This window comes from Chiloscyllium plagiosum, unplaced genomic scaffold (assembly GCF_037043375.1).
Source record: "Chiloscyllium plagiosum isolate Xiang-an unplaced genomic scaffold, Cpla_swu_hap1 HiC_scaffold_27, whole genome shotgun sequence".
Lineage (NCBI taxonomy): Eukaryota > Metazoa > Chordata > Chondrichthyes > Orectolobiformes > Hemiscylliidae > Chiloscyllium > Chiloscyllium plagiosum.
The window spans coordinates 92,082,584-92,107,800 of NW_028270165.1; the positions used below are offsets into that span (position 1 = coordinate 92,082,584).

The 25,217-nt window shown below is 45.6% G+C and overlaps 4 protein-coding genes across 5 annotated transcripts in view; 1 reads left to right on the plus strand and 3 right to left on the minus strand.

Moving 5' to 3' along the window:
- The window catches only part of LOC148145018 (uncharacterized), a 268,501-nt gene that overhangs the window by 128,544 nt on the left and 114,740 nt on the right, over positions 1–25,217 (minus strand). The gene's annotated exons all lie outside the window — the stretch shown is intronic.
- LOC148145020 (uncharacterized) overlaps positions 1–25,217 on the minus strand; it is a 76,068-nt gene that overhangs the window by 31,306 nt on the left and 19,545 nt on the right. The window contains exon 2 of one of the 2 annotated variants that reach the window (XM_087975637.1): positions 16,621–17,549. The exons of the other annotated variant lie outside the window; for it this stretch is intronic. Coding sequence (XP_087831763.1) covers positions 17,381–17,549 — 169 coding nt within the window. The 3' untranslated portion in view covers positions 16,621–17,380. Of the gene's footprint in view, positions 1–16,620; positions 17,550–25,217 lie in introns of those variants that run through there. 2 annotated transcript variants of the gene reach the window in all.
- LOC148145021 (uncharacterized) overlaps positions 1–25,217 on the minus strand; it is a 159,582-nt gene that overhangs the window by 19,637 nt on the left and 114,728 nt on the right. The window lies entirely within an intron of this gene.
- LOC148145022 (uncharacterized) lies at positions 14,639–24,922 on the plus strand. The gene is made up of 2 exons (XM_087975504.1): positions 14,639–14,886; positions 21,293–24,922. The coding sequence occupies exon 2, from the start codon at positions 21,684–21,686 to the stop codon at positions 23,406–23,408; it is 1,725 nt and encodes a 574-aa protein (XP_087831630.1). The 5' UTR covers positions 14,639–14,886; positions 21,293–21,683; the 3' UTR covers positions 23,409–24,922.

A 25,217-nucleotide genomic window follows, 5' to 3' on the forward strand; every position in this document is an offset into this window, starting at 1 on the left:
ATGGCTTCACCGTTAGATTCTGAACTCCAGATTTCTGACCAAATTCTAATTCCGCCATCTGCCCCGGTGGAATTCAAACCCAGGAGTCCCCGGAACTGGGATGATAGTCCAGTCAATAATGGCACTGGGCCGTCGCTCCTTCAATCCCCCTGCGGTGGCACGTGAACTCGCTGGTGCCTCCGCAAGTGGGAGGAGCAGATGAAGCCTTTCCAGCACTCGGGTCAGCTCAAGGGCCTTTCCTCTGTGTGGACCCGCTGGTGGGTCAGCAAGTTGGAGGCCTGGGTAAATCACTTCCCACACTCAGGACAGCTGAAGGGCCTCTGCCCCGTGTGGACCCGCTGGTGGGTCAGGAGGTGGGAGGCCCGGACAAAGGCCTTCCCGCACTCGGGGCAGCTGAAGGGCCTTTCCCCAGTGTGGAGCCACTGGTGCCTGAGCAGGTTCAAGGAATTCCGGAAGACTTTCCCACACTCGGGGCAGTTGGGAAGAGTGTCAATTCAGGGTGAACCTGCAATGCAGCTTCTTGAAGAAGAACCAGACACAAAATGGTTAACGTCCCCGGGAAGCGGGGGAGCAAAGTGAGACATCAAGGTATTAACATAGACACCAGAGAGAAACTGAACGTAAAGATGCGGCAAATGTTTGTGGAAAGCCAGAGTCACAGATATACAGCATAGAAACAGACACTTGGATCAAACTCTTTGGTGCTGACCAGATATCCGAAATTAATCTAGTCCCATTTGCCAGCACTTGGCCCATATCCCTCTGAGCCCTGCTCCGGACGGCGGCCATCTGGTCCACAGAGGACCTGCGCAGTTTGCAAAACATCTTCCCTTCCGAGAAGCTCCATCGTGTGGATGCAGGCCACTCAGCCCAGGGAGTCCACACCGACCCTCCGAAGGGTAACCCACCCACATCCATTCCCCAACCCCTATTGCTCTGCATTTAACCCTTACTAATGCACCTAACCTGCACATCCTATGGCTAATCCACCCTAACCTAGACAGATGCCAGCCAGACATCCTAAATTAACGTAGTTCCATTTGCCAGCATTTGGCCCATATCCCTCTAAACCCTTGCTCTTCATATATGCAGATGCCTTTTATATTGTGTCATTATGCCAGCCTCCACGACTTCCTCTGGCAGCAGGTTCCATACATCCACCACGCTCTGCATGAAAAAGTTTCTACTCACTTCCCTTTCCCCATTCACCTTAAACCGATGTTCTTCTAGTTCTGGACTCCCCTATCCTGGGGAAAAGACCTTGCCTGATCCATGCCCCTTATATATTTTTATAAGGTCACACCTCAACCTCTGATGCTCCAGGGAAAATATCCCTGGCCTATCAGCCTCTCCCTGTACCTCAAACGTTCCAAATCTGCCAACAAGCCTTATAAAAGTTTTCCCACCCCTTTGAAAGTTTCACGACATCTTTCCTATTGCAGGGAGACCAGAACTGAATGCAGGGAGCCCAAAAGTGGCCTAACCACATGTCCTGCACAACAGCAACAGGACTTCCCAAATCCTGTACTCAATGCTCTGACCAATAAAGGAAAACATACCAAGGTCTCTTTGTTCTGCAACACTCCCCTTAACTGTGTAAGTCTTGCCTGGATTGCTTGACCAAAATGCAAACCTCACATTTCTCTAAATTAAACTCCACCTGCCACTCTTTGGCCGATCAGCCCATCCGATCAGTTCTGATTTATCGCTTTTTCCTCCCTTATTCCAGAGAGGCTGAAAATCTCCATCCCACACACTCTCCCTCCATTCTCAGTTTGCTGAACCTAATCCCTGCTGTACCTCATCCTGAAGGGTCTGGTTCATGCTGATTAACAGGCCTACACTCACCAGGGGGGGGGGGGTCTAATTGAAACATACATAATACTGAACGACCTGGACATTGGAAAGATGTTTCAATTGGTAAGAGAGACTAGGACCACAGGACCTTTTAGAATGGAGAAAAGGAAAAACTTCAGCCAGAGAATGGTGAATCTATGGAATTCCTTGACACAGAAGGCTGTGGAGGCCAGGTCACTGAGGATATTTAAAACTAAAATAGATAGGTTCTTGAGTATCAAGGGGATCGAGAGGTATTGGGAGAAAGCAGGTGAATGGGGTTGACAAACTGATCAGCCACAATTGAATGGTATGAGCAGACCTGATGTGGTGAATGGCCAAATGTCTGCTCCTGTCTTATAGTCTCTTACTGTCCTGGACATAGTGAGAGAGTTGGGAGCAGGAGTAGGTCAGTTGGTCTTTCGAGCCTGCACCAGCTTTGAACAGATCATAACTAGATATTAATCTACCTACATCTAGGTGGACAGGCTGGGATGTTTTCAATGGAACACAGGAGGTTGAGATGCAACATTATAGAGAATTATAAAACCATAGATGAGGTAAATGGCAGGTGTCGTTTCAAGATTAGGAGCAAATTTTTAAGGTGCGAGGAGAAAGATTTTAAGATAGATATGAGGAGCACCTTTTTCCTTTGAGAGAGTGGTTTGTGTGTGGAATGAATGTCCAGAGGAAATGGTGGATGCAGGTACAGTAACAACGTTTATAAGATGTTTGGATAAGGACATGAATAGGAAAGGTTCGGAGGGATATGGGCCAAACACAGGCAGGTGGAACGAGTTTAGTTTGTGAACATAGTCAGCACGGACTAGTTGGGCTGAAGGGTCTGTTTCTGTGCTGTCTGACTCTGTAACTGTTCTATACTGGTCTTGAAACCATTTTCTTGCCTTCCCCCAGAAACATCCACCTCTTTGTTGTTCAAAAATCAGAGGAGTTCAGCCTTGAATATATTTAATGACACCCCACCCCACCCCCGAACAGCAGGAAGGCATCCCCACTTCTGAACTCAATTCCTCTTGCTAATATTACACTTGCCTTGCTGATTGCTTGCTGCACCTGTCTCACAACAGGCAGTGACTGGTGTAGGAGGACGCTGAGGCCCCTTTGTACATCCACACGGCATTCCCGATGAAGGGCTCGGGTCCGAAATGTTGACTCTCCTGCTCCTTGGAAGCTGCCACACTTTTTGACTCTGATCTTCAACACGTGAAGTCCTCACTTTCCCCACATCCCAATATATCTCCATTTAAACAATGCACTTCCTTTCTGCTGTTTTCTCCCCCCACAGCAAAGGCTATAACTTCACACTGTGGGACTGTTTTTGCCAATTGAGACACTGATCTGGATCAACATTTCCTGAGTCTGCTCCTCCCTGGATTCACTGTCTTTACATCCAGTTGTTGCGAGTCAACAACCGAAGCCCACAATGAAATAAAGAAATGGAAAAGAGAGTGCCGTACTCACAATGTTAAACAGAGGAAGGAAGTTGTAGTCTGGAGTGAAGCTCAATCTTCTTTCAGAGAGAGAGGTGCAGCAGCTTCAGAAGCTCATGGGACAACTTCCGCATTCAGACAATAGTGGATGTTCTCATTGGCAGGAGGACTACCCTACTTCTGGTCCTCCAAGGCTCCCCATTAGCTTCTAAAGAAGGTCGCGCCCCGTTGCAGCGGACAGCTAGGAGCATGCGCCGTTCTTGCTGACACCGAGGAGCATGCGCTGTACACTCTGTGGCAATGCTGCGATTACTGACAAATTTAAGTGTCCAAATGCCAATAGGAGAAAAAGAAACGGTAGAGCCAATATTTATTTATTTAGGACTCGACATAACCAAACATGCTCCTCACTATTTTTGCTACTCACCTTGCCGACACCCCTCATGATTTTACAAATCTCAATAAGGTCACCCCTCAACCTCCTCCACTCCAGTGAATAAAGTCTCAGCCTCTCCTTATAACTCAAACCCTTCAGTCCTGACAACATCCTGGTACATCTTTACCGAACCTTCTCTAATAGTATTCTTCCTGTAACAGGGCGACCAGAACTGTACTCAGTGTTCTAAAAGTGGCCTCACCAACATCCTGTATAATTTCAAAATGATGTCCCAACTCCAATATTCAACTGTGTGGGCGGCACGGTGGCACAGTGGTTCGCACTGCTGCCTCACAGCGCCAGAGACCCGGGTTCAATTCCCACCTCAGGTGACTGACTGTGTGGAGTTTGCACGTACTCCCTGTGTCTGCGTTGGTTTCCTCCGGGTGCTCCGGTTTCCTCCCACAGTCCAAAGATGTGCAGGTCAGGTGAATTGGCCATGCTAAATTGCCCGTAGTGTTAGGTAAGGGGTAAATGTAGGGGAATGGGTGGGTTGCACTTCGGCGGGGCGGTGTGGACTTGTTGGGCCGAAGGGCCTATTTCCACATTGTAAGTAATCTAATCTAATGAAGGTGTGAACAATGAAGGCAAGTGGGCTAATCAACTCTTAACAACTCTGTCTACCAGTGATGCAACTTTCAAAGAACTATGTACCTGAACCACACCATGTCTCTCTTCTACAACATTACCCAGGGCCCCGCCAGTAACTGCTACAAGTCCTCCCCTTTTTATTAAAGCAAAGTGCAATTCCTCACTTTTATCTATACTCTCTCGTGTACACGCTCTCTCTCGGACACAGACACACACCACCCAACACGCACACAGGCTTATACTCCATCACACTCATACATTACCAGTTTTTGTTTTAAAGCTGCTCATTTCTGAGGGAAATACAAGATGGTGGCAACTAGCAAGTCTGAGTCGACAGTGCTCCTCCCAAGATTTGGGTAAAGTGGGTCACCCACCCCGACCACACTCACCAAATCATTGATAATAGTTGTTTAATTAGTTGTTTAATATTAAACTTAAACAATCTAATCTTTAGTTAAAATGACTAAAGGGAAGGGAGCCCGCAGCTCACAACAAGCAGGACCCTCTCCCCCACTCTCTCCAGCTGCAGCAGAGGCGTCCACAGCCGCCCCGGGGGACTTACCTACAGGGGCAAGCCTTGTGGAGATGATCTCCAAGATGGACGCGAAGATCGGCGCGTTTAGCGAGGATTCCCGAAGTCGATGGGACTCACTCTCGGCCACACTGCAAAAGCACGACCAAGACATGAAAGAAATCGAGCGCCGAGTTGGAGGGGCAGAGCTGAAGGTCGTCAAAAAAATATTTGTTTGCTGGGCCTACCCGAACGGGAAGAAGAAGGCCAGCTTACAGTATTCCTGGAGCAGTGGCTGCCACAGCTTTTAAATCTGGAAGCTGGATCAGGCCAGGCAAGGGTGGAAAAGACCCCCAAGCTATGATCTATAAAGGATCCAAGATCATGTTATTCCAGGACTTTTCCCCGGCTCTGGTTCGAAAGAGGAAGGCATTCGACGAGGCGAAGAAGCGTTTAAGGGACTTAAATATTCAGTACTCCTTACGCTACCCAGCGACGTTACACTTTAACCATGAACAATCCGTATATAACTTTGGATCGCCAGAAAAGGCTAAGGAATTCTTAGACTCTCTTAGATAAACTGTAAGGCATAATGGATGTTGGTTTGCCTTTCACCCCACTTTGTTTTGTATCCCCCCTTTTTTTTCCTCTGACTTTACTTTACTGTTTAATATTATCATGCGGGGTAGGGAGAGGGATTTGATTTTCTCCCCCCCCTTGGGGTTGTTTTCTTTTATTATTTTATGTATATATGAGGGGTGTGTGTGTGTGTATGTGTATATGTATATATAAAAAAGCTGGGGTATATATTAAAAAAAAAGCTGGGGGGTTTGGTTGGTGTTGGTGGGGAGAGGTGGCTACCTTATTCAAATTTACCTCTGTCTCTAGGAGCGAGGTTGCTTTCCCTTGTTATTTTGTATTATATTTAATTATTATTTGTTGATGTGGTAATTTTATAGTTATATATTTATATATGGTATTAACATTACCAAATATATCCAGGTGTTGGTGTGGGTGGGGTAGGGTGCTCACTGTTAACTCTACCTTTGTATTATATTTGAATTCTCATTTTATTGAGGAGCGTCTGGGTCAAGGGTGGGGCATTGGTTGGGAGAGGATATGATGGACTTTTGGCGAGGAAGTGACACCCTCTGGGAACAAGGGGAAAATCTCCACTTAGATACGTTTTTTTTTAGAAATGGTTTTTTATTGTATTGTTGTGGGCGTATTAGAGAGGCGTTATTTTTGTAAATTTTATATGCTCTACGCTCGGGATGTTCTGGATAGGGTTCCCCCTCCCGAGGGATCTCGGATTGGCCCAGATGATTATGGTTGATCAGTCGGTTAAGTGGTGCACTTGGAATGTCAAGGAGAGTAATTCGCCAGTCAAAAGGAAGAAAATATTATCAAATCTTAAGAAGGAAAGAGTTGATATAGCTCTCCTACAGGAGACACACCTGTCGGATAAAGAACACTTGAAATTACAACAGGGTGGATTTGATCAGGCCTTTTTTTCTTCTTTTAGCTCAAAAAGCAGGGGAGTTGTTATTCTTGTCCGAAAGAATTTCCCTTTCAAAATCCTAAAGCAGATAAAAGACGAAGCTGGACGATATATTTTGATTAAAGCCCTCATAAATGGAGAGGAATATGGGATTTTAAATTTGTACTGCCCTCCGGCACACCCCTTTAAATTTATAACGAAGCCTTTTCAAAATTGATGGCTTTTGGTGCCCGTCATATAATTATAGGGGGAGCCTTTAATTGTATTATGGATCCGGAAATAGATAGGATTCCCAAGAGTACTGGCGGAGTATCTCCCAGATCTAGACAACTGATGGATCCGAACAAAGAATTAGGATTAGTAGATGTATGCAGATGTCTTCATCCACAGGGCAGAGATTTTTCTTTTTACTCCAATCCACATAAATGTCATACCAGAATTGATATGTTTTTCGCCCCCTCGATTTTTAAAAATTCCATATCATCCTGTAAAATAGGTAGTATAGCAATTTCCGATCACGCTGCTGTATATATGGAAACTAAGGCGAGGAACAATGGGACATCCCCTCGGCATTGGCGTATGGACCCCTTCCTAATGAAAGATAGTAAATTTGTAAAGTACTTCTCTCAAGAATTTAAAACTTTTTTAGAAATTAATTCAGGTACAGCTCGCAACCCATCAATGATGTGGGAGACCATCAAAGCTTACACGCGAGGTTTGATCATCTCCTATTCAGCGACCCAGAAGAAATTGAAGGGAGAACAACAGCGTCTGCTTGAAGCTCGCTTAAAAGCAGCTGAAACAGCATACACTGATAGACCTTATATTATTAAATTGCAAAGGATTTTGGCTCTTAGGACAGCTCTAAACACTACGCTTACTCAAACGGCTAAGAGGGAAATATTATTTGCAAAACAAAGGTTATATGAATATGGCGACAAACCGGGTGGATACTTAGCATTTCTTGCAAAGGAAAAAAAAGGCCCCTCAGACTATTACGTCTATCAAGGAAAGTACGGGTATTTTAACTCATGATCATAAAAAGATTAATGCGATCTTTAGAGAATTTTATTCTGAGTTATATAAATCGCAGGATTATGAAGATAGGATGAGGAGGATGCAGTCATGTTTTAAAAATTTGACCTTTCCAGGCCTAACTCCGGAACAAGTATCGGTCCTAAATGCTCCTCTTACAGTCCAAGAAATACTTGGTGCAATTAGGCAAATTCAGAGTGGTAAGGCACCGGGCCCAGATGGTTTTCAAGCTGAATTCTATAAAGAATTTACAGAAATATTGGCTGGTCCACTTATGGACATGTATAACTATGCATATAATCAGGGCTGTCTCCCGCCTTCGCTGAAAGAGGCAAATATCTCTCTTATCCTTAAAAAAGGAAAGGATCCAGAAGATTGCACATCATATAGACCATTATCCTTGCTAAATGTAGATTTTAAAATCCTTTCTAAAACGTTAGCACTGAGACTAGAAAGGGTACTGCCACATATTACAAAGGAGGATCAGACGGGGGTTTATTAAGGGCCATAGATCATCCAATAATATTAGAAGGGTTTTGAATATGATTCAAGCCTGTCATCAGGGAAAGATACCAGGAGTAGTGGTTTCATTAGACCCGGAAAAGGCATTTGATAGGGTTGAATGGTCATATTTGTTTTACACATTGGAAAGGTTTGGCGTTGGTCAGGTGTTTACCAAATGGGTCTCAACATTGTATAGTGATCCCAAAGCAGTTGTGGTTACCAATGGATTAGGTTCGGATAGCTTCAGTGTGGGTAGGGGCTGCCGTCAGGGATGTCCCCTCGCGCCATTGTTATTTACACTAATAATTGAATCACTAGCAGAAGCTATACGAGCTGATCCTAATATAACGGCCCCAAGGATTGGTACAGGTAAACATAAAATTACCCTTTATGCAGATGATGTTCTTCTATTCCTCAGTAATCCTCTGATGTCCGTACCTCGCCTAATCCAAGTTATTAATACATTTAGCGCATTCTCAGGCTACAAAATTAATTTTTCAAAATCGGACGCTATGCCAATGGGTGGCCTTGCTATGACACCCCACTTAGTGGACGGATCCCTTTTTCCCTTCCCTTGGTCCCTGGAGGGCTTCTTATATTTAGGCATTTTTATTACTCCAGTATTTGGTCAGTTGTATAAGGCTAATTTTGTGCATTTACTGGAAGGGATAAGGCAGGACCTCCAGCGATGGGGAGTCCTTCCAATTTCCTGGTTGGGTAGAATAGCATTAATCAAAATGAATGTCCTGCCCCGTCTCCTATATCCTATGAGAATGCTTCCGGTGATGCTGCCGAGGACGGCTCTATGTAAATTATATGGCTGGCTGGAATCATAGACGGCCCCTCATTAAGCTGAAGAAGCTACAGCTTCCACAGACAAGGGGAGGATTGGACTTCCCAGACTTTAGGAAATATCAGTTAAGTTCTCTATTAAGTTACATAGCTGATTGATTGTGGATCAGACAAGACCCAATCTGGTTGGACATCGAGGCCTCTCAAGTAAAATACCCACTTATTAACCTTTTATTTTCAGACAAGAGGAAAATCGTTACAGATCACTGTAAAAACCCTATAACACTAAACACAATTAAGGCTTGGAACATAATGCGGCAAAATGAGGGCAACTCACATAAAACATCCCCCTATGCACCGATAGTGGGAGCATGGGGATTCCAACCAGGGTTGACAGATGCCACTTTTAAACTCTGGAGATCCAGAGGTATCTCATGTTTAGGGGATCTATTTAAAGATGGGGTCCTGATGTCTTTTGAACAGCTGCGTCAGAAATTTGGATTACCTAATGGAGACCTCTTTCGATACTTTCAAATTCGAGATTATATACAGAAGAAGACTACGTTATTAGATAGTCTTTATAAATCAGATAGAGAATGTAGTGTCCTTCAACCAGTGGGGGTATCTTCCGCCAGTACTATTTATCATTTACTACATGATGAAGTATCGGGAGATATGGATAATCTGCTTAAAACATGGGATCAGGATCTGGGACTAGAAATCTCTATAGAAACATGGAATGATATTTGGGAAAATGCTAGAAGAATTACTATTTGTAACAGAAACCAGGCTATCCAGCTGAAGATACTTCATAGGGCCCATATAGCACCGGTTCGGCTGGCAAAATTTAAGGCAAGAGCATCTCCAATGTGTCCTAAATGCAAAATAGAGGTGGGCACTCTTATACATTGCCTATGGACCTGTCATAAGATCCGTAGATATTGGACTAAAGTAGCAAGTACCCTGACAGAAATTTTAGGAACGGAAATTAAAGTGGACCCTGTATCTCTCCTTTTGGGCTTTTCGAACTTTCCCTCCCTGGACATGTACGGGAAGAGACTATTTTCTATTCTTTCTTTCTGTGCAAGGAAAAACTGGGTGGCTGAGGGCCCCCCTGGACGTTCAAATTGACACAGATTAATTATGGAATGTATTCCCCTTGACTTCCTCACAAATATAGTGCAGCGAAAGACCGAATTATTTTATAAAATATGGCAGCCCTTCTTGAGTTACATAAATACAGATATTTCGGCTATCCTAACAAGGGCTTTTATTTAATTGAGATTACAAACCTGGCTGGGCCGGGGCCCCTCGGGAGAGGAATCCCGCACGAATACGGGTTTTATTACATCTGATGTTAACACATTCCGAGCATGTAAGAGACTTAAATATACAATCTGGTTAGTTGTAGGTTAGATTAGTAGACAGTTCAGTTTTGTTTTTTTTCTGTTTCGGGTTTTTTATCTTTTCTTTCTTGTTAAACTTTGGCTATTGTATATCAATGCTTATATCTGAGAATTTTGTTTATTTTTGTAAACTTGTAAAAATGTTAAATTTCTAATAAAAATATCGATATAAAAATATAAAAATATCGATATATCCATGCGCTTATCGAAGGATTGTTTAAATCTCCCTAATGTGGCCGAGTTGACTACCTTAGCAGGTAGGGCATTCCACACCCTTCCCACTCTCTGCATAAAGAACTTGCCTCTGACACCTGTCTTTAATCTATCACCCCTCAATTTGTAGTTATGCCCCTAATACAAGCTGACTTCACCATTCTAGGAAAAATTCTTTCACTGTCTACCCTATCTAATACTCTGATCATCTTATATGTCTCTATCAAATCCCCCCTTAGCCGCCTTCTTACCAATGAGAACAGATCCAAGTCTCTCAGCCTTTCCTCATAAGACCCTCCCTCCAGACCAGACAACATCCTGGTAAATCTCTTCTGCACCTTTTCCAATGCTTCCCACATCCTTCCTGAAATATGGGGACCAGAACTATACACAATATTCCAAGTGTGGCTGCACCAGCGTTTTGTATAGTTGCAGCATGATATTGCGGTTCCGGAACTCAATCCCTCTTCGAATGAAACCTAACACACCGTATGCCTTCTTAACAGCACTATCCACCTGAGTGGCAATTTTCAGGGATCTATGCACATGGACTCCAAGATCACTGCCTTCCTGTTATTCTTCCCAAAGTGAATCACCTCACATTTAGCTGCATTGAACTCCATTTGCCACCTCTCAGCCCAATTCTGCAGTTTATCCAAGTCCCCCTGCAACCTATAACATTCTTGCAAACTGTCCACTACTCCACCGACTTTAGTGTCGTCTGCAAATTTACTAATCCATCCACCTATGCCTGTGTCTAAGTCATTTAAAAAATGACAAACCGCAGTAGTCTGAAAACTGATCCTTGTGGTACACCACTAGTAACCGGACTCCAGGCTGAATATTTTCCATAAACCACCACTTGCTGTCTTCTTTCAGAAAGCTAGTTTGTAATCCAAACTGCTAAATCACCCTCAATCCAATGCCTCTGCATTTTCTCCAATAGCCTACCATGTGGAATTTTATCAAAGGCTTTACTGAGGTCCATTTACACCATGTCAACTGCCCTACCCTCATCTCCATGCTTGGTCACCTTCTCAAAAAACTCAATGAGGTTTATGAGACACGATCTGCCCTTGATGAAACAGTGTTGACTATCTGAAATCAAATTGTTGCTTGCTAGATGATTAGAAATCCTATCTCTAATATTCCTTTCCAAAAGCTTTCCTTCAACAGACGTAAGGCTCACTGGTCTATAATTACCTGGGTCATCTCTGCTGCCCTTCTTGAACAAGGGCACAACATTTGCAATCCTCCACTCTGGTACTAAATCGGTAGACAATGACAACTCAAATATCAAAGCCAAAGGCTCTGCCCTCTCCTCGCTAGCTTCCCAGAGAATCCTTGGTTAAATCCAATCCGCCCTAGGGCACTTGTCTCCTCTCACTCCTTTTCTAGAATAGATAACACCTGTGTGCAACTAACCTCAATCCTTTCGAGTCTCATATCTCGTACCTCATTCTTCTCCTCGACAATATTCTCCTTTTCCTGAGTGAAGACCGATGAGAGATATTCATTAACACCTCTCCAATCTCCACAGGGCCCACACTCAACTTCCCACTTCTGTCTTTGACTGACCCTATTCCTACCCTAATCATCCTTTTATTCCTCACATACCTATAGAAAGCTTTAGGGTTCTCCTTTATGTGTTAAAGACTGCTCATGTCCTCTCTTTGCTCTTAACTCTCTCTTTAAACCCTTCCGAGCTGATCTGTAACTCTCCATCGCCTCATCTGAACCATCTTGCCTCATCAACACATGAGCCTCCTTCTTCTTTGTAACAAGAGATGCAATTTCTGTTGTAAACCACGGTTCCCTTACCTTATCACTCCCTGCCTGACAGGGACATACCTATCAAGGGCACACTATATCTGTTCCTTAAACCAGCTCCACACTTCAATTGTTCCCATCCCCTGCATTTTGCTACCCTATTCTATGCATCCTAAGTCTTGACTAATTGCATTATAATTGCCCTTGCCCCATCGATAACTCTTAACCTGTGGCATGTTCCTATCCCTTTAAATTGCTATATGAAACCTAACTGAATTATCGTCACTCTCTCCAAAGTGTTCACCTTCCACTAAATCAAACATCTGGCCTGATTCATTACCAAGCACCAGATCCAGTGTGACCTCCCCTTTTGTCGGCCCTTCGACATACTGTGTCAGAAAGCCTCTCCTTGGTCAAATGAACACTAGGATTATGGTTTGCTTCAGCAAGATTTCACACTTTAATTTGTAACGGCCGGGAAAAGATTTGTCCAGCAAGACAGATATTAAAAGATTCTGTGTTCCTTGGAGAAACTGCGTGATTAACTTGGAATAAAATATCAATTTTCATATGTTTCTTAAGAGACAGTACAGCCTTAATTACAGAGTAAATCCAATAAAATGTAATAAAATTACATAATGGACAACAGATTAACCCAATGATATTTCCTGGGAAATAATGTTGTTTCACATGCATTATCTCCTCATACCTGTGCTTCAAGGTTAGCTAGGATGGTCAGTAATGTCCTATCTAGCTTAATTAGATCCATACTATGAAGAAGGCATTGTTTGCTTAATCTGTGATTCAGTTAGCTCAGGAATGCAGAAATGCAGCTTTTAGCTATTTTAAACACAGTGTTAATTTGCAGCCTGAAAACATGTTTTATATTACTTTATATTGAGATGCCATTTTGTGTTTAATAAAAGCTCCTGACAACAGCCTAAATCTAGGTATTAGATCCTCATCTGGTGTGGATCTACTCCGTCACTCAAAACAAAACTAGATTTACAATTTAAGGTCATACATGCTATTCTGCTCAATTAATCCAGTTGATTTTTTTTGTTTAAAAATGTGAAAATTTCATGAACAGTTCTTCCAGTTAATCACTGAATATTCAAATTTCTCTTCAAAATTAAAGATCATAACAAAACTGGGTGTCATTGTGGGATTTTGAATCTGGAGGGTGTGCTTGTGAAGCTTGAATGAACAATATTTCAAAGTGAATGTTATCGTGTTCAGTACTAAGACTTTCTGGAGATGAAAAATTTGCCCTTGTGTATTTTGCAACACTTAACCAAGGTCAGTTCCATAGAATATGCAGTCAGGTTGATGTGAGAGTTAAGAGCTGGGGAAAAAACATCAGACATAATGGAGGCAGGAGCACAGCAATTAGAGTTAGAAAGTTAGCCAAAAGTATAAAAACAGGAAGGAAAGTTTTGTCACTTTGTTAACTTTTTAAAGAAAAGCTGTGTTGGTTCTGTAAAAAATGAGTCTGGGGATTCAATAACGGAGGATAAAGAGATGGCAGATGAATTGAAAAGAGCTTGAATCTGTCTTCAGCAGCGAGGATACAAGTAACAGGTTAGAACTAGCTGGAAATCAGGAAATGAAAGGGAAGGAGGAACTGAAGACAATTACAATTACCAGGGAGGTAGTACTGAGTAAACTGTTGGAACTACAAGCTCACAAGTCCCAGGGGTCCAAAGGATTTCATTCTAGACCCTTAAATAAAAATTAGCTAGTGATATTGTTAATGCATTGGTTTTAATTTTCCAAACCTTATTAGTTTCAGGGGAGGTTTCTGTAGAATGGAAAACTCCCTTCTTCAAAAAGGTAGACCGAGAACAGGAAACTGCAGATCATTTACCTTAACATATGTCATAGGGAAAATGTTCAAAGCTATGATTAAAGATGTGATGACAGGGCACTTGTACGGTTTCAAGGTAATCAGGCAGCGTGAATGTGTTTTTGTCAATGGAAATAATGTTGTAATAATGTTTTGAAGAATGTCTCTCCCAACTGCGACTGAGTTGATAAATCTCATGTACCGACAGGGAATGGAATCCGTTAGCACAGTCCCCGCGTTTCCACGACTTCTCTTCGTTCTGGTGTCCTTTTGGCTCCCGGATTCTGATGAACAATTGAAACTGTGATCACACTCAGGAAATGTGTGCAGTTACTCCCTGCTGCGAATACTATAATGTTACTTCAGTCTGTGTAACTGGTTACAGCTCCATCCCATAGACAGCTCACTGGGGCACACTCTCTCTCGACAAGGGCAAAAGACATACAAAAGTGGAGTAACCAGACAAAATGCAGAAGCAATAAAATCTCGAACCACAGGGGAAAAAAATCTGTCAATAACAGCAGCAGCCTCAAAGAGCATACTGCGCATGTTTGCCGGTGTCAGCAATGCAGTGCGCATGCTCGCTGGTGTCAGCAAAAAAATAGTGCGCATGCGAATCGCTATTGGCAAAAGAGGCGCGGGACCTTCTTTTGATTGACCAATAAGAAGCACAGGAGGACCGGAAGGACATTTGTCCTCCTGCCAATGAGAGGCACCCCATTGTCTGAATGCAGAAGTTGGACCATGAGGTTCTGAAGCTACTGCTGCTCGTGTCTGAATGAACATTGAGCTTCATCCCAGACTGCACATTCCTTCCTCTGTCCATTATCTATGAGTACCGCACTCTCTTCTCTTGCCACCTTTTCTATGTATTTTTTTCATTCTGGGATTCAGTTGTTGACTTGCAGCAACTAAAAGGAAAGAGTGAGTCGGGATGCGGACAGACTCTGGAAACGTTGCGCCAGGTCTGTGTCTCAATTGGCAAAATACACAGGTAGGTGGCTGGAAGAACACAGCAAGCCAGGCAGTATCAGGAGGTGGAGAAGTCAACGTTTCAGGTGTAATCCTTCTTCAGTACTGGGGATGGGTTTAGGGGGCGATGCAGATAAAGGGCTGGTTGGTGAAGTGGGGATAGATGTAGGAGAAAGTGAGGTCTGCAGATGCTGGAGATCAGAGCTGAAAATGTGTTGCTGGAAAAGCGCAGCAGGTCAGGCAGCATCCAGGGAACAGGAGAATCGACGCTTTGGGCATACGCCCTTCTTCAGGAGCATCCAGGATTCCTGAAGAAGGGCTTATGCCCGAAGCGTCGATTCTCCTGTTCCCTGGATGCTGCCTGACCTGCTGCGCTTTTCCAGCAACACATTTTCAGCTGGGGATAGATGTAGACAGGTAGAGGGTTCGACCTAGGCAAAAGGGAGGACTGCAGATGCTGGAAACCAGAGTTTAGATCAGAGTGGTGCTGGAAAAGCACAGCAAGTCAGGTAGCATCCGAGAAGCTGGAAAATCGACGTTTCGGGCAAAAGCCCTTCATCAGGAATTTCCCTAGAGCAGGGGAGTCCAAAGCTAGAGGACATATGTTTGAGGTGAGAGGGGAATGATTTAAAAGAGACGTGAAGGATAACTTTTTCACATAGACAGTTTTGCATGCATGGAACGAGCTGCCAGAGGAATTGGTGGAGGCTGGTACAATTATATTTAAAATGCATCTGGCTGGGTACATGGAACCGTGAGGGTCACATGCTGGCAAATGGGACTAGATTAATTTTGGATATCTGGTCATCATGGACAAGTTGGGCCAAAGGGTCTGTTTCCATGCTGTATGGCTCTTAATCGTCTTTGGTGAAAGCAGAAGTGTGGTTGTGAAGACTAGACTTTCAGAGCAGCTTTCGAAGATGTTTTGCCCTTACTGGGAGCAGAAGAATACAATGAAATCTTGCATTTGTGAGATAGCAACTGAGTAAAGGGAGTACATCTGCGATTTTGGTGAAAAATGGGAATTCATTGCACTATGGGGATGAAGCCCTACCCTATCCAGTTATTTCAGCTGGTGGATGAGACTCGGCAGTTCACGCAGGCAGTCAATCCAGTAATATTTTGTAAGTTCCACTTTGGAAATACAACCAGTCTGATTCAAGATTGGGATACAGACAGACTCTGACCTCACACCTTTAATGCATTGTCTAAGCTGAGATGACACCTTTTGTTATAAAACCTTAAGTTATCTCAAGAAAGTGTCTTACAGGAAGTTCTGGGATTTACATATTAATGATACCTGCAACCCATTCTGAAATATGAAAGGCTTAACAATCCAGGTTTGTTCAATATATCATTTCAGTGGCAGGACACCATAATGTTTTTCTATAAATTCTGTGCCTTATGATGTTATTCTCCACAACCATCTGATGAAGGAGCAGCACTCCAAATGCTAGTCCTTCCAAATAAACCTGTTGGACGATAACCTGGGTGTGTGTGATTAATTTTTTTTAAACTTTGTACAGGGTTAGGGTGGATTGACCATGCTAAAGTGCTCACTGTGTCCAGGGAGGTGCAGGTTTGTGTGACTTGGCTGTGCTAAATTACACAGTGTCCAGGAATGGATTGGTCATGCTAAATTACCTGTAGTGCCCAGGAATGTGCAGGTTAGGGTTAATTGGCCAGGCTAACTTATCCAGAGTGAAGAGGGGCCTTTTGGTTCGCGATTGATCTAAAGAATCAATGGAAAGTGGTCTGTACAAAGCAAGGTTATCCGTTTAATAAGGCATCTTGACACAATTCTGTCCAGCAACACAGCGGTTAAAGCTTCAAAAATTACACATTATTTATTTCAGTTTTTTTAAGAGACAGTACAACCTTAATTACAAGAAAATACCAATCAAATGTAGTAAGGTGACATGATTTACAGCAGGTTAATCCAATGATATTTCCTGGGAAAGGGGTCTTAATTACGTAAATCATCGTGCCATGGTAGCAGCTGAAGGTTAGTTCAAATGGTCAATTAACATGTCAGTGTTCATTTTAAACAAACTCCATTGTCCTCTTATCTTTGGATTTTAGCTTAATTCTGCAAAACAGCAGGACAAGTTCACAGAGTTCAATCATTATTCTCAGGCCATTTTGTTGTATTATTTGAAATTGAAAAACCATTTTGTGGTTAGTAAAAATCTATATATACTTGTTGCATCTGACAATAACCTAAATTCAAATTTTAGATCCTCACCTGAAGCATCAGAGTCTGAGAGGTGACCTTCTAGACGTTTGTAAGAGGCATGGATATGGTGAATACCCAAGGTCTTTACCCCAGGGTAAGGGAGTCCAAAGCTCGAGGGCGTATGTTTGAGGTGAGAGGGGAATGATTTCAAAGGGACCTGAGGGGCAACTTCACGCAGAGAGTGGTGCATGTATGGAGCGAGCTGCCAGAGGGAGTAGTGGCGGCTGGTACAATTACAACATTTGAAAAGCATCTGGATGGGGATGTGAATACGAAGAGTTCAGAGGGATATGGGCGACATGCAGACAAGTGAGACGATATCTGAACAGATGAATTGGACCAAAGGGTCTGTTTCTGTGTTGTATGACACTAATCGTCTTTGGCGAAAGCAGAAGTGTGGTTGTGAAGACTGGACTTTCAGAGCAGCTTTCAAAGATGTTTTGTCCTTCCTGGGAGCAGAAGAAGATTAGATTATTTACAGTGTGGAAACAGGCCCTTCGGCCCAACAAGTCCACACCGACCCGCCGAAGCGCAACCCACCCATACCCCTACATTTACCCCTTTTAACGTAACACTACGGGCAATTTAGCATGGCCAATTCACCTGACCCGCACATCTTTGTGACTGTGGGAGGAAACCGGAGCACCCGGAGGAAACCCACGCAGACCCGGGGAGAATGTGCAAACTCCACACAGTCAGTCGCCTGAGTCAGGAATTGAACCCGGGTCTCTGGTGCTGTGAGGCAGCAGTGCTAACCACTGTGCCACCGTGGCGCCCAACAATGAAGTTACAATGAAATCTTGCATTTGTGAGACAGCGACTAAGTGAGTGAGTACATCCCAGATTTTGGTGGAAAGTGGAATTTCATTGCACTGTGGGGATGAAGCCATACCCTATGCAGTCATTTCTGCAGGTGGGTGAGACCAGACCTCAAGACTAGGGGGATTAGATTTAGGACAGAGATGAGGAGGAGAAAGTGAGGACTACTGCTTTTCCTGTGGTGCAGTGAATCTATGGAATTCTCTTCATTAAGTATATTCAAAATGGGTTTTTGCATGGTTGGGGAATTAAGGGTAGTTGGGGCAATGCTGCGAGGAGGAGCTGAGACGATGGATAGATCGGCCATGATCACAATGAAGAACGGGGCAGGCTAGATGGGCAAAATGGCTGACTCCTTTTATTACTGTGAAACTATTTCCCACAGCTAACCCACCTAATCTGCACATCACTGGGCACTACGGGTAATTTAGCATAGCGAATCTACTCTAACCTGCACCTACCTGGACACCATGGGTAATTTAGCACAGCCAATCCAACCAAATCCGCACAACACTGAACACTGGGTAATTTAACATGGTCAATCCACCCGAACCTGGACAAAGTTAAACATCACACAACACCAGGTTATAGCCCAATGGGTTTATTTGGAAGTACTCGCTTTTGGAGCACTGCTCCTTCATCAGGTGGTTGTGGAGTACAAGATCATAAGGCACAGAATTTATGGAAGAAGATTATAGTGTCCTGTCACTGAAATGATATATTGAACAAATCTGGATTGTTACCTCTTTCATCTTTTACAGTGGGTTGCAACTATCATTCATATGTAAATCTCGATAACATAAGGTTTTATAACGAAAGGTAACAACATCTGGGCGGCATGATGGCTCAGTGGTTCTTAATTCTGCCTCACAGCACTTGGGACCCAGGTTCAATTCCAGCCACTGGCCACAGTCTGTGTTGAGTTTGCATATTCTCCCCATGTCTGCATGACATTTCTCCAGGTGCTCCGGTTTCCTCCCACAATCCAAAAGTATGCAGGTTAGGTGAATTGGCTATGCTTAAATTGCCCAGTGTGTTACATGCATTGGTCAGGGGCAAATATGGGGAATGGGGCCTGGTGGGTTACTCTTTGGAGGGTTGGGGAACCAAAACTTCAGCAGAGCTGAGAACAGACCAACATCTTACTCGGTGGGAACAGGGAGATCAACAGGACAGAGAAACCAGGACCTGAAATCCGACCTGACAGCGGATTACTGTGATCAGTGTTTTGATTTGCAATGCCAACCCTCTACCTTCACCTAGCTTCCCGTTTGACTACCCCCTCGATATTCAAGATCCAATCCTTGTCGTCCTGAAGCCATGTCTCTATAAGGAGTCTCAGATCATAATGATTCTCTTCAATGTGTGCAGTCAATTCATTCACTTTTGTAACAGTGCAGCACACATGCAGACACACTGTTTTCGGTTTACATTTTAATGATCTTTGCAATCCAGTTTTAATTGCTGGGACATTTACTCTCCTTGTCTCTATCATTCTGTGATGTTCATTCCCCACATCACTACATTGCTCACTGGCCTTGATTGGGATTGGCCGTGCGAAATTACCCATAGTGCCCAGGGATGTGCAGGTGAGGTGAATTTGTCAAGGGAATGGGTCTGGGTGGGTTCCCCTTCAGAGGGTCGGTGTGGACTCGTTGGGCCGAGTGGCCTGCTCCCACACTGTGGGGATTCTCTGAAGCGAAGGGATGTTAGCAAATGGTGCAGGGCAGCGCAGGCGCAGTGCGTGCGCCCGGCTTGGCCCCGCCCATCCGCTCCTTTCGTGACGTCACAACGCAGAAGTGACACTGAATGAATGAAAACCCTTCCATCTGGGCAAATCCTGGGGCGGGAAAATCTGTTCACTTGCAGCAACGGGAGTGAAACCAGGGAGGGAGCAGACCCTGTCAACTCAGGTATGGGAGTTAATTCCCAGGTGAGGAGGACAGAGATTGGGAGGAGGAGATATCTTTTCTGTTTTCCTTTTCAAAATGCACCCGATTTCCACAAGTAAATGCAACAGGTATAAGTACAGCACATGCAGCTTCAAACCGGCTGTGCATCCTCTGTTCTTCCTCTGCCTTGGCTCCAGCACTTTTTTGGCTTTCTTTCCCTCCCCCCTCAGCTGCCCGGTGTTCATACTTTTGTGGGCTTTGAAAACTTTCCCAATCGTCTGGATGCAGGATTTGGGAGATTATGTTGTAGCTGTCCAGAACATTGGTTCGGCCACATTTGGAATATTGTGTGCAGTACTGGTCTCTCTGCTGTAGGAAGGATGTCATAGAGTCATGGATGTTGTGAAACTTGAAAGGGTTCAGAAAAGATTGGCAAGGATGTTGTCAGGGTTTGAGCTGAACAGGATGGGGCTGTTTTCCCTTGAGTACCAGAGGCTGAGGGGTGACCCTATAGATTTCTATAAAATCATGAGGGGCATGGATAGGATAAATAGACAAGGTGTTTCCCTGGAATGGGGGAGTCCAGAACTAGAGGGTAATAGGTTTAGGGTTGGGGGGAGATTTAAAAGGGCCCTAAGGGGCTACTCTTATATTCAGAGGGTGGTGCATGTAAGGAATGAGCTGCCAGAGGAAGTGGTGGCTGGTACAATTACAGCATTTAAAAGGCATCTCGCTGGGTATATGAATAGAAAGGGTTTAGAGGGATATGGGCCAAGGGTTTAGAGGGATATGCTGTCAAATGTGACTAATGATTTAGGATATCTGATCGGCATGGATGCGTTGGACCGAAGGGACTATTTCTGTGCTGGACATCTGGTAGACAATGGTCCTCAGAATTCTGTTCCCATTAGGCTCACCCTTAACCCTTTTGCACATGATCTTGGCGACAGTATCACATTCTGAAATGAGAAAAGATCTATAAATGTGCAAGGGAATAGTTCCGTTCTGGGTGTGTACATGGAGTTGGATATAGTTACTGAAGTGTGTCAGTGTTAATGCCTTGATGTCTCATTTTGCTCCCACCTTCCCGGGGTCGTTAACTATTTTGTGTCTGGTCCTTCCTCAAGAAGCTGCATTGCAGGTTCACCCTGAATGGACACTTTTTTTTTGCTTCCCAAAATCAGACCTGCTCACTCTCAGCAGGATCCCAGTGTTGTGAAAGATATTAACTTTCAGGTAGAGGTATCCAAAATTCAGAGAGATGTCAGTCTTGATGTTTTTGCTTTTTCTGCCCCTGTAAGGTCCTGAATCAGCACCTTCAGGGGAATTAGTTAGAGCGGAGTGAGAACAGAGGGGGAGAGAGAGTGGGATGGTGCTTTCAATTTTGTGAAACAACAAAAGAATATTCCACAGAAAGTAGAATTGCTTGTTCTGAATTTCTACCCTGCACTGATAATCCCTTTTGTAATCCCTTTTTGCAGAGTATTTGAAAATCTGAAGACTGAAGTTTCAATATCAAAGAATGAAGGGCTTACGCCCGAAACATTGACTCTCCTGATCCCCGGACGCTGCCTGACCTGCTGTGCTTTTTGACTCACTGTCCAGCGTCTGCAGTCCTCACTTTGATGTCAATGTCTGACAGTCACTCAATCCAATGGGACCACAACGATTTTTGACTGTGATTTCTGTGAGAGGAATCAATGCTTTTTGGTTCCTGTTTGAGGACGTTTTCAGCATCAGTGGGACTGGACGAGAGACCCAATTGTGGCAGCACACTGTGTGTGGAGCCTGAAACAGTTATACGGCCTGGAAAAGGGATTTCACAGCAGGGAGGGGCTCCCCATGTGTTTGTGAGCAGCTGAAGCTGTGGCCATGGAGAAACCTGAGGAATCTCACCCCGTGGAGAAACCGTGGAAGTGTGGCGACTGTGGGAAAGGCTTCCGTGTCCCGTCTGCCCTGGAGACTCATCGGCGCAGTCACACCGGGGAGAGGCCATTCCCGTGCACCGACTGCGGGAAGGCCTTCAGACATTCCACCCACCTGCTGGCCCACCAGCGGGTCCACACGGTGGAGAGGCCCTTCAGCTGCCCAGATTGTGGGAAGGCCTTCAGACATTCCTCCACCCTGCTGAGACACCAGCGTGTCCACACCAGAGAGAGGCCCTTCAGCTGCCCAGATTGTGGGAAGGCCTTCAGACATTCCTCCACCTTGCTGACACACCAGCGTGTCCACACCGGGGAGAGGCCCTTCAGCTGCCCTGAGTGCGGGAAGGCCTTTACCCAGGTCTCCTCCCTGATGAGGCACCAGCGGGTCCACACGGGGGAGAAGCCCATTAGCTGCCCCGAGTGCGGGAAGGCCTTTACCGACATCTCCTCCCTGATGAGACACCAGCAGACCCACACTGGGGAGAGGCCGTTCACCTGCTCTCAGTGCGGGAAGGGCTTCACCCGCTCCTCCAACCTGCGGAGCCACCAGCGGGTCCACACGGGGGAGAGGCCCTTCAGCTGCCCCAAGTGTGGGAAGGCCTTTACCCAAGTCTCCTCCCTGATGAGGCACCAGCGGGTCCACACTGGGGAAAGGCCCTTTAGCTGCCCAGAGTGCGGGAAGGCCTTTACCCACGTCTCCTCCCTGATGAGGCACCAGCGGGTCCACACCGGGGAAAGGCCCTTCAGCTGCCCTGAGTGTGGGAAGGCCTTCAGTGTTTCCTCCACCCTGCGGAGCCACCAGCGCGTCCACACGGGGGAGAGGCCCTTCAGCTGCCCCGAGTGTGGGAAGGCCTTTACCAACGTCTCCGCACTGCAGAAGCACCAGCGTATCCACACGGGGGAGAGGCCCTTCAGCTGCCCCGAGTGTGGGAAGGCCTTTACCAACGTCTCCGCCCTGCAGAAGCACCAGCGGATCCACACGGGGGAGAAGCCCTTTAGCTGCCCCGAGTGCGGGAAGGCCTTTACCGACGTCTCCTCCCTGATGAGGCACCAGCAGACCCACACTGGGGAGAGGCCGTTCACCTGCTCTCAGTGCGGGAAGGGCTTCACCCGCTCCTCCAACCTGCGGAGCCACCAGCGGGTCCACACAGGGGAGATGCCCTTCAGCTGCCCCGAGTGTGGGAAGGCCTTCAGTGATTCCTCCTCCCTGCTGAAGCACCACTGGGTCCACACGGGGAAGAAGCCGTTCACCTGCTCTCAGTGCGGGGAGGGCTTCACCCGCTCCTCCAACCTGCTGAGCCACCAGCGGATCCACACGGGGGAGAGGCCCTTCAGCTGCTCTCAGTGCGGGAAGGCCTTCAGCGATTCCTCCAACCTGATGATCCACATGCGTGTCCACACCGGGGAGAGGCCGTTCACCTGCTCTCAGTGCGGGAAGGGCTTCACCCGCTCCTCCAACCTGTGGAGCCACCAGCGGGTCCACACAGGGGAGAGGCCCTTCAGCTGCCCCGAGTGTGGGAAGGCCTTCAGCACATCCTCCAACCTGCTGAGACACCAGAGGATCCACACCGGGGAGAGGCCGTTCACCTGCTCTCAGTGCGGGAAGGGCTTCTCCCGCTCCTCACACCTGCTGACCCACAAGCGAGTTCACGTGCCATTGCAGGGGGATTGAAGGAATGATGGCCGAGTGCCAATATCGATTGGACCATCAACCCACTTCCAGGGATTCCCGGGTTCGAATCCCGCCACGACAGATGGCAGAATTGGTATTCGGTCAGAAATGTGGAGTTCGGAATCTAACGATGAGACCGTTTCAGGGAGGGGGTGGTGCGGGGGAGAAAGCCCCCATCTGTATCACTCTCTCCCTTGTTAGGGAAGGGAACCGCCGTTGTGGGAAAGGATTCACTCAGTCGTTCCAGCTGCATCCTTTACCCGGTCTGGCCTACACGTGACTCCAGACCCACAGCAGTCTGGTTGACTCTACACTGCCCCTTCCTGGCAAATGAGCGGGAGAAACTTACTTGGAGACAGGGTATGGGTTGAAATTGCTGAGTGAGGCAATACTTGCTCCAGGGTATGGCTGTACCAAGGATCCAATTACAAAGGGACAACTTGGTGCTGGCCAAGAGTAAAGACAGTGAGGGGGGTGGGACAAGGGGAGGTGTGGTGTGTGCACTTTCACCTTGAGTTGTTCAAAAAGCAACTGCTTTTTCTTTGCCTTTTTGCTGGGGGGATCTGAAGCTGTAACAAAGTTGGGTTGCAATAAAGGTTACCCTGAACTTACCACCGGGCTCAGACTCTCATTGAAAGCTTTGAGCTTCAAGAGGTTTTTGTTTTAAAGCTGCTCATTTCTTTCAGCCTCCTGCACTAAGTTTAGAACATAGAACAATCCAGCGCAGAACAGGCCCTTCGGCCCTTGATGTTGCGCCGACCTGTGAACTATTCTCAGTTCGTTCCCCAACACTATCCCAAAATCAACCATGCGCTTATCTAAGGATTGTTTAAATCTCCCGAATGTGACTGAGTTGACTACCTTAGCAGGTAGGGCATTCCACGCCCTTATCATTCTCTGCATAAAGAACTTGCCTCTAACATCTGTCTTAAATCTATCACCCCTCACTTTGAAGTTATGCCCCCTGACATCAGCATCCTAGGAAAGAGTCTTTCACTGTATCCCCTATCTAATCCTCTGATCATCTTGTATGTCTCTATCAAATCCCATCTTAGCCTTCTTCTTTGCAATGAGAACAGATCCAAGTCTCTCAGCCTTTCCTCATAAGACCCTCCCTCCAGACCAGGCAACAACCTGGTAAATCTCCTTTGCTCCTTTTCCAATGCTTCCCACATCCTTCCTGAAATATGGGGACCAGAACTATACACAATATTCCAAGTGTGGCTGCACCAGCGTTTTGTATAGTTGCACCGTGATATTGCAGTTCCAGAAATCAATCCCTCTACGAATGAAACCTAACACACCGTGTGCCTTCTTAACAGCACTATCCACCTGCGTGGCAACTTTCAGGGATCTATGCACCTGGACTCCAAGATCACTGCCTTCCTGATGTTCTTTCCAAAGTGAATCACCTCACATTTAGCTGCATTGAACTCCATTTGCCACCTCTCAGCCCAATTCTGCAGTTTATCCAAGTCCCCCTGCAACCTATAACATTCTTCCAAACTGTCCAGTACTCCACCGACTTTAGTGTCAGCTGCAAATTTACTAATCCATCCACCTATGCCTGTGTCTAAGTCATTGATAAAAATGACAAACTGCGGTAGTCCCAAAACAGATCCTTGTGGCACACCACTAGTAACCGGACTCCAGGCTGAATATTTTCCATAAACCACCACTCGCTGCCTTCTTTCAGAAAGCCAAACTGCTAAATCACCCTCAATCCCATGCCTCTGCATTTTCTCCAACAGCCTACCATGTGGAACCTTTACTGAGGTCCATGTACACCATGTCAACTGCCCTACCCTC

Bases quoted from the DNA above. Each gene is read 5' to 3' on its own strand.
- LOC148145022 (XM_087975504.1), top strand. From the start codon at position 21,684: ATGGAGAAACCTGAGGAATCTCACCCCGTGGAGAAACCGTGGAAGTGT.